The sequence below is a fragment of the Rissa tridactyla genome, chromosome 4 (genome assembly GCF_028500815.1).
Source record: "Rissa tridactyla isolate bRisTri1 chromosome 4, bRisTri1.patW.cur.20221130, whole genome shotgun sequence".
Taxonomy (NCBI): domain Eukaryota; kingdom Metazoa; phylum Chordata; class Aves; order Charadriiformes; family Laridae; genus Rissa; species Rissa tridactyla.
The window spans coordinates 33,509,810-33,526,660 of record NC_071469.1 but is presented as its reverse complement, the minus strand read 5'-3'; the positions used below and the strand labels follow the sequence as shown (position 1 = coordinate 33,526,660).

At 36.4% G+C, this 16,851-nt stretch overlaps 1 protein-coding gene across 9 annotated transcripts in view; it reads right to left on the bottom strand.

Moving 5' to 3' along the window:
* HEATR5A (HEAT repeat containing 5A) overlaps nucleotides 1-16,851 on the bottom strand; it is a 68,671-nt gene that overhangs the window by 32,180 nt on the left and 19,640 nt on the right. For all 9 annotated transcript variants that reach the window (XR_008466161.1, XM_054199932.1, XM_054199933.1 and 6 more), the window contains 8 exons: nucleotides 14,957-15,117; nucleotides 12,215-12,470; nucleotides 10,950-11,105; nucleotides 9,916-10,166; nucleotides 6,652-6,763; nucleotides 5,718-5,870; nucleotides 4,183-4,282; nucleotides 3,302-3,411 (listed from right to left, as the gene is read on the bottom strand). Coding sequence is in view for 8 of the 9 variants with exons in the window: in XM_054199932.1 (XP_054055907.1) it covers nucleotides 3,302-3,411; nucleotides 4,183-4,282; nucleotides 5,718-5,870; nucleotides 6,652-6,763; nucleotides 9,916-10,166; nucleotides 10,950-11,105; nucleotides 12,215-12,470; nucleotides 14,957-15,117 (1,299 nt within the window). In the remaining variant the exon portion in view is untranslated. The remainder of the gene's footprint in view (nucleotides 1-3,301; nucleotides 3,412-4,182; nucleotides 4,283-5,717; nucleotides 5,871-6,651; nucleotides 6,764-9,915; nucleotides 10,167-10,949; nucleotides 11,106-12,214; nucleotides 12,471-14,956; nucleotides 15,118-16,851) is intronic.

Below are 16,851 nucleotides of genomic sequence, written 5' to 3'. Positions count from 1 at the left end.
ATCAGCACTAAGGGGCGATGAACTCTACATATCCACTTCGTCGCATTCACTTTTGTTGTTAGACGATCCCACAGTTACCCGTTTGCACTAAAGTCGATTGTAATTTTTCAACACACAGAAGCTCCCGAAAGTGGGACAGCACCGTTATTGGCAGCTCAGGAGCAGAAGTGGAACCATTTGTATAGCTGGAGCTGGTAGCTGCAACCAGCCGTTTCACCCTTCCTGAATCTCGAATCCACCCTGAGATAGCCGGCTTCCTCCCCTCTGCCCACAAACCCCTCAGCCTCTCTCCCCTGCAGGCCCCTGTTGCTTTGCCTGACTAATTAGCAAGCGTGTCGTTTTTTCCCAAAATGCTTAAGACGAATCAAAATGCAAAAAGTTAGCATGATCAAATATATTCCAAGATGCACTGATAGTGTGTGAAAGGGACAGAAACAGAGCCTTTTAACAACAACACAATAATTAACAACAACTAGAAACTGCTCTTTCATTAATTATTATACATCGCAAAAAAAACCAGTGAAAAATCCCCTTTCTATGAAAACAGCTTTTCAAATAAAATTTAATGGAGATACTCAGCAATTTTTAACCAAGGTAACACTTATTTTAGTCCCAGACGCTTGGCCATCCTCAACATGCCAAATAATGTTATCACAATGTAAAGCAATTCAAAATTTTGAGGCAGAATGCTGTTCCAGCATCTAGCTATTCATCTCGTCCTATTAAGAGAAGTGAATGCTTGCATTCAATTTTATGGTTTAGACAGTGGAACATAACAAGCACAAAAAGCTGAAGAATGAAAAGAACCCTAATGAGTTCTCTGACAAAACACATTAATTTCAGACCACAGAAAACATCAAAAAAATCTAATAATCAAAATTCAAACTACTCAAATGATTTGTGTGAAATTATCAATTTGGACATTATAATAATACAACTGTTTATATTAGCTCACAAGAAATAGATGTTTTAGCCTCAAAAACATGAGCACACCAGCATCCAAAGCTAATGACACGTGAAAATGATCAAGAATATAAATCATCATCTTAGAAACAGAACTTGCTTTTCCCAGCTTAACAAGTTTGTATGTTGTATAGGCTAAATTGCTAAGTCTTAACCATTCACAAATGATGGAAGACAGCAACTAGAACATGTTAAATGTTTTTCACTGATGTTCAAGTTAACCTAATACATTCTTGTCATATTTGTCTGCTGAAATAATGCAAAAAGCCACCCACTACTCACAGCAGCCTTTGTAATTCTGCTGTTTGAGCAGATACTGATTTTTTACTGATGACAGAAAGCACGAAGAGAAACATCGGAGAGGCAGAAAGAGAGCAGGAAAGGCCCAAGCAGAGCCCAAACAAGTTCTAGTACCTCAGGCCTCAGAAATCTAAAGGTTTGAGTCAAGAAAGAGGCTTGGAACTATGAATACACAATCTGTTTTCAACTGTTTATTTTGCTGGGTATTTTGTTTTGTTCCTCTTCTGATAAAGAAAAAAAGCTTTGCACATTATTTGCAGATATTAAAAGCTTGAGTTACAACTCCTAGTATATCACCCCATCACCAATTTTCTCAGAAAGAAACACCTTGCACGTTTCTAGCCTCTGGCTAACTACCCAGATCGAAGAAAATGAAAATAAATAAAACCATGAACTGGGTGCCAGGCTGTGCAACACAAGAGTACACCTACTAGTCTTCCTAGTGATAATGACTAAAATCAGACACCAAAAAAAGCACCCTGGGTTCCATAATCATATTGTTTTCCCTAATAATTTATTTTAAAAAATTCTAGTATTGGCAAAGACATACAGTTTCTGCATGAAGCTGTCATACTGGAAATAATATGGAAAGAAAGGTACTTGTTTCAAGCTTTACCTTAAAAACTCTTTTTTGCATTTCTAAATGTTGCATGCTTACATGTTAAAACGCATAACAGACCTTGAAAATAAGCTCTGTCAATATATGCATTCCCATTCTTTCCCCACCCTCACACTGCTGCATTACAAACAGGAGAACAAGTCTGAGACTACATCCGTCAAACTACTGTTTTGATTATGAGGCTATTTACCAAGCTTTCAGCAGGATCACCACTTACAAACCTTTTAAGCTTTTTCTTTATTTATTGGTTCTACATTGCAGCGTCCTCAGCTAGGATGCTCTCTCACAAGATTCAGACTTTACAGATCACACTGTAAAATACTACCTATTTTTCAATAAAGTTAGACCATATGCAAAAATTCCCGACAAATCAAGAAAGCACCAAAACCACCCACACCCAAATATTCGTATTCTATAAAACATTGCCCCTGTAATAAAAGAACCAAAGAAATAAGTTGCTGCAAGGGGTGGAGGTGTCATTTTCAGTCTTTTAAGTCCAAGTCACAAATGAATATTATACACTATGCTTCAGATGTTACATACAGCCTTCTAATACGACAACAGCTTTAAGGCAAAGGTCAGGGATCTGTCCTTATGAAGATCCCCTTCGCAGTTACCACTAGATGGAGCAGATTGTTTGAGTAAGTATTCCCTCTCTGATACAGAGGGCACAGTCAATTCAGTGTCTGGCTGCCCCGTATTCTGTCTGTCCTGATGAAATACCCTGTACTTCTCTTTACAGTGGTGAAACACTCTGCTTCCTTATTTCAGTCCATACAGTACTCTATGGCAAACTATATTCACCTGACAATTTAAAGACAACAAAGATTTAATGTTTTAGTTGAACTGTTAGATCTGTCTAACTAGACTGCATAGTTATTGGATTACAGGATTAGGTTTTAAATACTGCTAGTTATATGTTCTGCTACAGAAAAGGGAGACTATCCCCAGATTTTTTTGAAATTTTTTTTAAATACAGATTTTTTATCCACAATCTGCACAGAATCAGATGAATATATCTGTAATATATAAGTCTACTTGAAGCAATCAAATTCTTTCAAATTCATTTAAATTTGTTTAAATTGTATTAAATTGGTTTATGCTAAGATTACACCTTTTGGAATTAGGATTCAATGGAAAGTAAAACAGGCATCAAAGAAAGTCAATTCCTGAAGCAGTTTAAAATTGCATGGTTGTCTACCTTCAAGTTTCAACTAAAAATAGGAAAAAAGTCTGTATTTGTAATTGAACACTACCTTTTCAAAACTGTAGTGAAGTCAAATCTAAACAGAGGGAATAAAATTTGTTTATTAGAAAAGGTGAAACTAATCCTCGCTAGCTGAACGTATATGTTGAACAAAAACTTAAAAATGAGCCCACGGTATTTTTAACAGATATATCTTTTAAGGAAATACGTACCTTCATAGGTCTTTGGAGGCAATACTGCTAGTAATTCATAAAGCTTATGTCTGTAAACTGTTGACGGTGTTTTTAAAGAATTTCCATATGATTTATATATTGAAGAAAGCCTTAAAATATAAAAAGGACATCAAAGATGTTAAAGACTTCAAGCATTATGCAACACTCCAGTTACAAATTAACACTCCAGTTACATTTGTGCTGCTCTACTGAATACTTTTAAAATGTATACATATTGTAACTACAGTTCTGATTTGCATTACCAATAGTAGAAGCAAAACAATTTATTTTGCATGCTCTGACAGAATCTGCTGTACTCCATTCCCAGTCATTATTTTTATTTAGTGCTAGAGAAATAAATAAGGCTTTCTCTATTGCCTTTGATTGTACCTATATTTATTATACTTAACTTTTGTGTGGATATATCTCTGTAAATTTGAGTTCAGAGCCCAAATACATTAAATCACTACATGTTCTGACGGCAAAAATATAAAAATTATAAAACCCTTTCCAGCTTAGCTCTGAATCTAAGTATTAAAAACATTTTGTCCAAGCATATTCTTGAACTTTGTTTTTCACTTTATAAAAGATCATAACGCTTAAACATGAATGTGTATGTTTGATTTAAAAAGCAGAATAAAACCACTAAGTGAACAAAAGCATGCAATCGTTTCTTCCCTAGCTTTTTTTACCTGAAACTGTAAAGCGCATGACACATTATGTCAGCTAAAGTCTTCAGCTCTACAGCTGAATTTTATACACTAATTTTTGGACTTGGAAAAGGAAGTTCTTTAGAAAGTGAACTTAATAAAATACAAGAAGATTACTCTCTAGCTTTTCAAAACCAGAATCTCATTTAACAGTTTGATACACACACTTACTGTGTCAATAAATCAACCGCACTTGGGAGAGGAGGAAGAAGTCTCTGAACAACTTCATCCGTAAGAAGACCAGCACAGTGTGAAACAAAGCTTTTGATAGCTAGAAAAGGAATTGGATTTCAACTTACTAAGTGTGAGATGTCTAGAAGAAAAATAATCACATTATTACCTCACTAATAATTTAAAAGTAGAGGAAAGCATGTAAAAAAATTTTAAAGTACTTCCACCAATAATTTAAGAAACTGACAGAAATCTCAAATGGAAAAAAAGTCATATTTACAGATGCGCTCTTTTGGTGTCTCTATTGAGTTAATAGTTCAAAAAGCACCTAGAGAATATGCTATTTTCAAAAGCAAAAGAAAATATTTAAAAGTTAATTGCTTAAGTACTTCTCAAATGAAGTTATTATTGAATTACACACTTTCTGATAGATTTTAATAGTGAAAGAGAGGGATGATCGCTTTACTAGGGTTCACATTTCTGCAATGCAAAGGACCCTTTAGTACTCTGGAACACATGACTGAAACACATTTAAGTATTTGAAGATCACCGGAGTCTTCTCTTGTTAAACCCAAATTCACAATATTTCATAAGGAAAAATTGCAACCTACCACACAGCAGCCAAACACACAGTACTCTTTACTGGCTGAGAATTGCAACTTCCTTCTTGTAATATTTACCTGAGTCTTCTCACCCTCACAAATGTGCATGACTGACTCACCAATTCTATTTTGCTTACAGTAAGTCAGCTATTAGGAAACAGAACTGCTATTTACCAAATATAACAGACTGTATAAACAACAGAACATATCCTGGTTTGGGTCCTCATTTGTCACTGTGATATGTATGTTAAATAAGAGAAGAATCATAGAATCACAGAATCATTTAGGTTGGAAAAGACCCTTGGGATCATCGAGTCCAACCATCAACCCCACTCTGCAAAGTTCCCCCCTACACCACATCCCCTAACACCGCATCTAAACGAGTCTCAAACACATTCAGGGATGGTGACTCCACCACCTCCCTGGGCAGCCTATTCCAGTGTCTGACCACTCCTTCTTAATGTCCAGCCTAAACCTACCCTGCTGCAGCTTGAAGCCATTCCCTCTTGTTCTATCGCTAATTACCTGTGAGAAGAGACCAGCACCAACCTCTCTACAATGTCCTTTCAAGTAGTTGTAGGGAGTGATGAGCTCTCCCCTCAGCCTCCTTTTCCTCAAACTAAGAGAAGCAACCCTCGTGATATCATTTACTATTTGGAAATCAACTGATTAGAAGAACAAGAGGAAAAACCCTCTTGGGTTTTTTGTTTGTTTTTTACAAAAATGAAACACCATGTATACAGATATACAGGTAAATATATATATATATATATATATATATATATACACAAACACGTATGTCGGGGAGTGAACACATCCTTTACCATTCAGTGAAAAAAAAAACCCGATATGAAATATCGTTGTTCTTTCAGAAGGGAAAACAAACAGCGAAACTATAAATACGCAGAGGAAGACACAGTAAATCCCACTTACCACAGAGAGCACCAGCACGACCTTCCAGCGTTACTTGCCAGGTAAATGAATCTCCTCGTGTCTTCTCTGTTTCTAAGTCTTTAGGAGATGATGGAAAGATGCACTTCCACAGTAACAGCATTCGTGGCAGGTGGTGTTGGACAACTGCAGGACCTGTAAGCATTGACAGTTGTCACACCAATGTAAGGACTAATAAAATTATTTTTTTTCTTTGGTTCTTTTATCTATGTTCACAAAATCATTACAACTGTGAATAAAACATTATGCTACTTTCCCAGACGTCTCATACATAATTTCTCAAATGCTTACTGTCTTGGCGGATCACAAGCATAAAAGAGATGTAATAAGCAATAGTGATGTTCAGAAAAGCAAACATTTGTTATGAGTTAATGCACAATCTAAGAAAAAACTGGGAGCTTTTGGGCAGAAGTAATAGCTGACAACATGAAAAGTGCCTTAAAAATATGAACAAAACAGATAAAATACATTCTTCATGAGTAATTTAGTGATCACAAACAATAATCTGACCACTAATAAACGTCAGAAAATTCTGTAAAATTTCAAATGCCTGACAAGAGGGAAATACAAATGATTAGCTCATTTTGTTCTGGGGTAGATCTTAAAAAAATATCAGTGTAATTCTTAATGACCACAAAGACATTTAGTTAGATTTACTTTGAAATTTATCTTCTACATTTAATTAATAGCGGTCCCACCCAGTCATTGCTTTTTTCAGACATTGCTCCCAGTGAACTAATAGCAAACTTGGAAGAAATGAGGTTTTTACTTTAGAAAATTTTTCTAAATGTTCTGATTGACGTTGTTCTTTAAGAACTATTTTGCAGTGCTAAATGAAACATCAAAAGAACTAAAGTCAGAGAAAGAATACAGAACAGCTTGTTTTGGTTTAAGAAAAATTGTAGAAAGCTACTACCTAATGTCATGAGGGCCGCTATCAAGAGCCATCCAGCCTGTGTTCGCTGCAGTGAAATGCGACTGTTCTGAGAAGCAGAACACAACAAATCTTCTGCTACTGTCATGATTACCTTCAAAGTTAAAGAAAAAGAAAAACCAGAGCATCAGCATCTTAGTAACTAACAAATGATTTTTCAATATTGTTTGCTGTTTCAGTGTCCCCAAATAGAATGCCATCGTCTCACGCCACAGCAAGAAACTCAGGCTCATGAAGTTGCAATGATCAAGTTCAATACTAGCCTGGGACAGCTTCAACAGTTCCTGTGGGGTACTAGGTAAGCTCCCTTCTTTTATCAGCAGTAAAATAAGAGCTGATAATTCTCACAGGAATATGTGTGGCAAGGACAAAAGGGTTCTGATATTCTGTTTATGCCACTATGTAGAAAAAGGATAGCCTGAGACCTACAAATTAGAGCTCAGAAGAAGTGACGAAAGGATTAACGATCTTTTTATCCCTGTTTTACAATATGGTCTATCGTTATCTCTGACAGTTTTTAATGAATAAATGGCATGATCAAATAAACAAGTTAGAATGCTATGGTACAGTTAGAATTAATCCTATCTTAGGTTCTCCATGATAATTGCATGTGCCTACTATTACATGCTAAATGCAATGTGACAATCTGTGCTTGTTACCAAAGCCCAAGCCACCCAGAATTTGCACGGAGGAACACACAGTGTGTCCACGGACAGTTACCACAGCATGGCCACAACTTCAGAAAGTATTCTGCAAATGGCTTGCTTCAATTACGTTTCATATAAACCAAAGTAAGTATTTCCTACATCTTGCATTATGTCTGGTTGCCAAAACGAACTGCTTGTAACTTAGTATTACAAGTAAGAAGTGTCATTATCAATAATATCATTAAAAGCCTCAGTATAGCAAATTTCTTTCTATATCTTTTTGCACAGTATAATTTAGTTTGACAATATAGACAGCATCCTTTCATAATTTATTTGAAAAATTATAAAAGTTCATCAAAGCTTGCACATGAAAGTTTGCTTCGTGAAAGCTTGAAGTTTGTACACTTCCAAAACTTAATGAAATATTAACAGTCTGAAAATATTCCACAATTCTATAATGCTACCAGATGGTTGCAAATGAAGACATTTATTTTGACAGATTCTTGATAAATTTAAAATATTTGATCCTAAAATTAAAATGGCACCCCTGTTAAGTTCTACTATTAAAAATTACTAACAGCTTAGTATACTTAAATTACCTGTTAAACAAGCATCCTAAAAGGATTTCACTTGATGATTTTTGACAATTTTTCTCTCCATGTACTAGGAGAAATGTCTTATTTTTGAAGGATTTTTTTTTTTAACTTAAGTATAAGCACTAGTACAGTATACTAAATATACACAGACCCACTAATTATTTTTTTCTTTTCAATAGTTTCCACTTGCAACTCTAACCACTCTCTCAAAGGAAAATGCATTACTATAAAACAGTTTCTGCCCAGGTCACTACTGCCTACGTTTGATATTTCCTTTTCAAAACTGCTCTGTTTAACACTGGTCTCTTTCAGCTCCCCAGAAGAGGAGCTCGACTGGAATCTGGCAGCGTTCCTAGGAGAGAATGGAAAAGGGCTTTTGTCAGCTCCTCTGTTCTCCCCCCTGCCAGCTTAGTACAGAATACAGTGTTTCTCCCACACTTTTCTGTGACCTCCCATACCTCCTCCTGGCCCTATTTCATCCTATTCTATTCCTCTAAAAGAAATCTGTGTCAAGAATTATGTTTCTCTGTTAAACAGAAACTTTAGCTCGACTTAGGTATATAGTATTTGAATGGCCTTCTTACCTATGTAACTGGGCAAATGATACTAATTTTGCTCTCTCCCCATGGTCTTCCAGTAATCACAAGGCAAAGCTTATAAAGCTAAGAAAAACAGGCTTTTTTTTTTTTTTTACATTTATAAATTGTTTCATCAGCAGTTGAGGCTTTGAATGTTGGGAACTGTAGCTAGCAATGTCTGTTGAGGAGTGGCGTGGAACTGTTAGTACTCAACAATGCTGAAAGGGTGGGCTGGAACCACTGCAAGGGACATTTTTCCCAATGTACTAAAGCACTCCTTTCATCTTACACTGGTGTGATAACAAGAAAAAAACCACAATCCTTGTGTCAAAGTGTGCCACTTCTACTCTAACATCCACTGGCTCCAAAATGGGTATTTTCAGAACTGAGAATGTGTGTCTACATTATGCAGAGAATTAGCATGTACTGCTGATATTTGTGTTGCGCCATCATTTTCCAACTGTGAGTAACTTCACGGATATAATTCTCATTGTGATGGAAACAGCTTCTTTTCCTGGTCTGTGTTTCTACATCTGCATATTCCTAAAACTTCAGAGCACAGTATATCCTATCTGAGAGATTGGTACAAGCATCTCAGACTACGTTAATGCAAGAAATTGCTTCCTGTTAAATTCTGTAAAACAAAATGAAAGCATGTATCTGTTGGACTTGATCAAAGATTTTCAAGATAATACACAGTTGCTGTTATTGGTGTAAGCACTGACTAAACTGTACACTGGAGATGCACTGATAGGCCTGGAAAATATTAATTTGGCCTAATGTGTGGTTGAACAAGTTTCCTTCCAGGAAACTTAGTTCTAACATCACAGCATACAATAGATCTGTATGTATCCTTCTAATCATTTTTCTATAAAAGAAAGATCTTTCCTTCGGCAAAGTCTGATACATTTCAACTGTACGTACTCCAGTCTAGCCTTTTCTCACCATTAACATTGCTGAAATGTCACCTTTCTAATTTAAGCCTATGTCAAACTGGGCCAGAGCTGCAGAAGGTTTGATCTTGCTTAAAATTCTGAAAAACGCAACTCTACTCAAGAAATGTTTTCTCTAAGTAAACCTTTTCTTAGACTGTGCAATTTAAGTCCTTACAGCTCTGCAGAGTTGACCTCTGACCCAAAACAACAACTAAACTTCTCCCCTAACAAACTTCTCCATTAGAAAAAGGTAGCAGTGGGAGTGGTTAATAAAGTCATTAGCGAGGCTTCTTGAGAAATTCACAATCCTGACACATGTAAGAAAAACACTTGCTTATTTCAGTTATGGTATGCTTCAAAATCCCCTTCTTGAGGAAAGAAAATATCTCATTAGTATACTGATTTAAGTGATCGCGCCATAAAGAATACATGCAAATACTACTGCAAAAACACAAAAGAACTGCCTATAAGTAAAGTATTCAGACCGTACCTTCCCTTTTCCATGTGGGATTCCTAAAGGACAGTGTTTTACTGCACCCAGCAAAGCAGCAACAGCAAAACTGTAGCCAGTTACTGCTTCTGGGGAGGATTTCAATACGCTAAGACGTTCAATGCAACGATCCATCAGCAGGGACACATAGGAAGGCAATGCTACTGCAATACAGCGTAAACACCAAGCTGCTGTTAATCTAACTGAAATGCTGGGATGAAGAATGACAGAAATTACTGCTTCCAGAACTCCTGAAAAATAAAATGCATAAACACACTTAAGAAACAGGCAAGCAGATTGTCAAACAAGCAAAAATGTATGCAGAGGACTCACCACTATCCAGTTTCTGTACTTGTCTTTAAAAAGTACTATTGATTTTTATTGTGAAATATTTCTTATCAAATTTAAATACTTCAATACTTTTCAAAAAAAGTTATCCTGAATCAAAAGTAACAATATGGAGAAAACCTAACATATTATGCAGTTATTCACCAACATGCATAGAAAATATCCGTAAGTATTCTCAGGGGAGCAGAAATGTATGCAGGGGAAACAGATATCCACTTGAGCCCATACAGAAAAAAAGCCCAATTCTGACTGCAGCTAAATGAAAACAATAAAGGTAGATGAAGATACGCAGCTTAATCAAACTGATTTACTGTAAACATTACAAAGTGTTAGACTTGAAATACAACCCTTAATGGAGTTAAATTTTATATTGAGGTTTTTTTTAATTAACATAGTAGTACAAGCTGGAGAAGATACAGAAGTCTTTGGGCAATGCCTGAGGATTTCCTACAGCATATAAGGTAGCCAACTTATCTTTTTTTTTTTTCTTTTTCCGTTTAGTGGAAGAAAACAGAAAAGAAGAACTAAGGAGGTCCAGGTGAGGAGACTGCACGCCAGAAGAAAGATTGCTATAGTAAATGCCAGACAAAGGATCCCTACAGATTTGAAAGAATTAACAGTCTCTGATAAGAAATCAGAGAAGATCACAGTGAACAGAGTAATATATTTTGTACTCTGACTTGTACCTGTACTGGAGTCTTGCAGTAATGGTGCTGCTGTAGTTCCTAAGCCATGGATGAGACTTCCAAGCTCCTGAAGTGCACACACAAGCACGTGCTGACTTGCTGTTACATCTGTTGTAGTAATTCTTGTTTCCAAGTTACTGTCACTCATTGCAGCATCTGATAACACAACACAGGAAGATCCCCATTGAAATCATTACCAAAATGAAACAAATGGATGAGAGAAAGGATTTTGCTATGGTAAGTTGTTTATATTACCAAACGAGCTTCTATCATTACCATTTTTATTACTGACCAAATTGTTTTCATAAGGGTTTACCTTCACTGAGACAAGTACATTTCTGTTATTCAAGTGGATAGTGTAGTAATGTCTGTGAGGGCAGGAGCGTAGATAAAATGGAAGCTACCAAATTGCTTATCTTTAAGTGATGGGGAACAGTAGCTAGTAAGAAGCATGCTATTCTCAGTCCCATCAAAAGTGACTTGAAGAGGTCATGCTTTGATGTAACTTGCCAGATTTTACCACACAGTAGGAAAAAAGAAAGGGAAGGAAAGGGTAAATTAGCGCAAGAACAAGCGAGTGAGAAGGTGAGATCAGGTAAGAAAGAGGGAGGGAAAAATTTTGACTTTTTTGAGAGTTCATCTTTTGGTTATGTCAGTTTAGACATTTAAGGACACAATATGCAGCTGTACACCAGGTGATGACTGGTTATGCCCAGCATTCTCTTTCTTTTCCCCTACAAGGACGATGGTGGGAGATGATCAGCTTTTTTTGGAAGTTTTGTACAAGACTTTATCATGTAAGAGATCTGTTTTCTCCAGAAGAGATGCTCATTTTGTCTATTAGGAACAAATGCTTCTTTTTTGAACCATCAGTAGTGTCAGCTGCTCTGGATAGGAATGCAGAATCTGGCTAGACATGTATTAACTGCCAATTTAGCTTATTTTACAGTACTATCTATACTTTATTGCTGCATGTATTTATTATTTTATTTTTAATCGGTTAGAATTATATTCACCAGGGAAGCGTTACAAACAACGTTTACACTTGTGTGGGTACACACATGCAGAAACACAGACACACACAAATAAATAACCAACCAACCCAAGCTAAAAACAAAGCAGTCCATCAAAAGCCCTCTACATTATTATGGTAATAAATCAGCACTATATATTCTATTTCTGCAGTCTCAGGATTAGGAAGTTGGACAATCACTTAAAAAAAGGAAGAACAGAGGCCCAAATGGATAATCTTGTTAGACCCATACCCACAACTTTTTTCAGTTTCCAGATGGCCTGACAAATCTCCTTGGCAGCTGTAATTTGAGCTTTTTCCCCAAGAAGGCCTCCTACTGTAGCTCGAAGGATAAATGAAACACAGCGGCGGCAGCCGATAGCATCCATCTGATTCTGAATAGCCTTAGGGTGAGACTGAGACACGAGATCTAGAATATGGGAAAGGAAGGCAGAGAAGTTCCTTTCAAGCCACTGTGCTCCTAATGTAGAGACAAATACCACATATGCCTGGAAGAGATTTAAAAAGAAGCCATATTTTAGAGCAAAGTCATCTGGAAAACCACTGCCAGCTATCCCACGTATTTTTTTATTTTTATTTTTTTTAATCTCTGCACATCGCCACAACTAGAACATCACTAAACTGAGATTACTTATACATTATGCATCTATAAATCACGCGTGTTCTCATTTTCAGGTAGCTGCAATTTTTGGGGATCTAGTTAAATACTTTAACTTACTATCAAAACTGTACCAGCACTACTGCAGCCTGTTTGTCTGTAAGTTAATTGAAGCTGCTTGCCCACGTTACTTCATTGCAGAGTGTGAGAAATGGCAGTTTACCCTGCACAGGCACTTGTTATGTAAAACATTGTGTTTGGTCTCACTGAACAACAGCTTCCAGCTATTTAACATTCTGCACGTGGAACCCAAATTTAATGTATGAATGCATTTTAAGAACTACTATGTTACAAAACTATAACCCATAACCCTGAGAGAATTCTGTTATTATAGGCTTTGAATTAAGGAATATTTGCAGCCCCCAAGCACTGCTCTTCATCTCAATGGATTTTAATTGTTTGCCTTGCAATGGAGGTACCATAAAAAGACTATGTTTGTCACAACAAAGAGAAAGAATGCGGAGTCACTTTACAAATCTAATCACCACAAGACCATTTATTTTGCCACATAATATGCTCCCTTACAAACGCCTACCACATGCTTGTGTTGGATTTTTTTTAATGAATAGATGTGCTACCATCAAGAAAGGGGAACACCAAAAATAAGAATATGCAAACAAACACACAAGATTCCTCATAAGAAAGTTCACAACTACTACCCATATCAACAAACTTCTCTATTTGCCTCATACATACTTTGTCTCCTAATATTGACAACAAAATAGTTCACATAAAAGAAAATGAAGTACTGTAGATGGAAAAATTGTACTATTGGATCCTGTTAGCATCTTGACAAATACTACTTAGGCTTTGTAATGTACCAGTACATTAGCCCTGGTTTACAGATTTGAAAACTGGGGAATTTAACAGGATAAACAGATTTGTGAAGAGACATACTGCCAAGGCTACATTTTGAACCTGGCTGCGTCTTGAACAAATATAAATTCTTCTTCCAAAGGTAAGAAGTCATCTTCAGTGTTATTGTTGGTTTTTATTTACAATAAGCTGCATTATAATAAGCTGCGATTCACATAATTATTAACACCTTTTATAACTGCAAGTGTTTTCTGCCTGCAGACACTGATATACGCACAATTTCTCAAGTTTTTCTGGTAGAAACATTGCACTATTTTAACTGCTCTAGTGCAGTTAGTGTGTACCATCTGGCACAGATACTATTGTGTTAACATAGGAACGCATGAAAAAGGAGACAACCTCCAAAAAACAGTACAAATAGCCAATACACTGAACTGAAGCATCTATTCCTGGAAAACTAATAAAACCACCGTGTATACAGAACACCCTAGGAGTCTGGCATGCATTTTCTAGGCAAATAGCTGTCAAGGTATTATTGTTCCCCAGCTTTTCTGTCCCTCTGCCAGAACTTAATGCTTCCACCCAGCATGATCTGAGCATAGAAGACAATTTGTGAGCACTTCCTAGCTGTTCCAGTGCAAAGTCTGGCAGCTTCTGTCATAACTCAAGCTAATTTACAGATTTTTTGCACTGCAGAAGTTGAAATGCACTGAAGAAATTCCCTTACTAGCAAAGGGTACGTATCAAACAGCTGTGGGGACTGTAACGTATTAAAATAATCACAGCTGTTTGGTATGTAAATGTTCACCACAACCTTTAGTCTTCATTCACAGGCTTAACATTTGAATATCTAGGTCTTAGCATGCAAATGCTGTTTAAGATAATATTTACAGGAAGAAGCCAATCTGATATTATCTGAAAAATTTATACTGTTTTTACCAGTGTGCATTATATGATCTGACTTCAGTCATGCTCAGTTAACAAGATTCTATCCTCTAACTGAGCATCCTGGAACACACCAAAACAGGTATTTGGTTTTTTCCACTAAATTCTGTTTTCCTTACTTTTCATGCACTTATTCAAAGCAGAACCGTGCTTTCAGAACAGGACCTGGAATGTCCCTATATAGAAGGAAACTATTCCAAGTTCAAAGAACTCTTGTAACTTCTCCTTTAATTTTTAGACCTAAGGTATTAAGTTTTAAATTGAAAATTTGAGGAAAGTACTTATTATGTCACTTATTTGAAATTCACATTGTGTGAAACTTTCAAAAGTAATAAATATTTAATTTTGAAAATGTCAAACTGTCAGGTAAACAATAAGTAACATCACAAATCTTTTTTCTTTCTAGCATCACTCAATATATAAATCCCTATTTTAAAGTACTTACACTTAGTCACAGATACAAAATAGGATGAAATAAGAGATATATGGAGCGCAAAACAGTTATCATAGGACCATTTAGCAATCTCAGAAAATCATGAGTAACATAATCCAAACCTGGGTGACTCCAACTCGGACATCTCTGCTGACTGAACTCGTCCCTTTCAACATATCGCCACTGGCTCGTAGAAATCCACAACTTCCGCGCAGAAATCCAGTTCCCAATAGCTCCATCACTTCTTCCAAAGAGATCCTGCGGAAGTTATGCCTGGTGGATGCTAAGAATAGATGTAAATCTTTAGAGGAATAGCTCTGTAAAAATGTAAGGAAAAGTTTGGCCTCTAATCGTTTTAGAAAAAACAATTTGCACAAATTCAGTAGCACAATAAAATGAAATACTGTTTGAGCGTAATTTCACAACATAAGCTGCAACATTTTAGGAGTCAGTACTCCAGTGAACCACAATATTTCTCAGTTTTTCCACTTCAGCTGTCTTTAAACAGTTTAGGCCATCACCTAATACTTACGCAGACCTTTACCTTCCCTCAGTGTTTACCATCTAATCTAAGCTCCCTTGGAAAAAAGGTCTCTATGACTTACTCCTAACACCTGAAGCTTCAGGAAAGCCCTGACTCTAACTCATTGCAGCTCACTGCCAAAGACAATCCTCTATTCCAAACTCCAGGCAGGGTGGATTACCTTTCTGCTATGCTTACCCAGATATGGAGCACAGCCACAAGTTCTCTTAGAAACAAAAGCATCTCACCTTAGTATTAAATTAGCTCTCCAAAAGAATGAGAATAATAGAATATGTTTATGATATTCTAGGAAAATTATTTTTCCCTACTTCCTATTCTGTTGTTTTATTTCTTGATAGACAGTTCATATAAGATACATGCTGGGACACGAGCACGCAAACTGCACACTGGGCAAATTCAGTGACCTAAAATTTTCACTATATTTTTCATTCTCTTCCAAGTATTGAAATGGGAAAAGGAAGGAGAGGATTTGAAATAATCGTGTCCAAAAATAAATTAAAAAAACAACCCAATATCAGCAGGTTATCAGAGACAATGCAGAAACTTCAGGACTATGCACTTCTTCACATACTGCTCCCACCACCTGTCCCCTAGCCCCTTCCAGCCCCCCCAGCTTGTCTCACTTAGCTTTGACTTCTTCTTAACTAAAAAAAACCTAAAATAAATAAAAATAACCAACCAAACATTTTATGAGCTTCCCACATAACCTTATCTCAGCACTTTAGAAATACAACCACACTGCTTACAAAGATTAAATTACTGAGTCTATAAAGAGGTCATAGTATTTTTTTTTTTACTTTATTGGGAAAAGGTGAGTGCTGACTGTTTTCTGTAACACAGCAATTCTCTCCAAAAGATTCTTAGAAAAGTACTTTATAAATCAAGACTTCAGAGTTTCCAATGCAAATACAAAGCCTCAAGAATTTTGAAAGGCAGTAAGTTGGGCTTAAAGGCATCTAATTCTGTCATTTGCTGCTTATGGCACCAAAAGTCTTCTCTGATGCCATGAAAAACAGAGCAAACAGTCTGAATCACACTTACTCTACATCTTGTTATATTTTTCTTAGATTACAGTTAGATATTTAGCTTTGGGCTCCTGAATTGGACTTAAAATGCCCAGTCTGAATGACACCAAAGACTGGAGGTGTTAACTTTGTGCCAGGATGCTTCAGTTAGACCTAGTACTCTCTGTCAGCAGAAACTGTTATGTAGTTGAGTGAACAAATCTGCATGCTTTTTTCTGCTTCTAATCACATTTGTACTGCTAGATAATCCAGATGTGACATTGATGATTGTGGAAAAACAGCTTGAAAAGATATCCTTAACTCTCTTGTTTGTCAAAGTGACACTCCATTAAATCTTAGTGCTTTCCACGTCGCTGAAATTAATCTTGCCTTTAAATTTTTGAGGCTGCTAATTTCTCTCCATGCAATAACAATCTTGTAACAGAGAAAAACAGTTTTACCAAATATT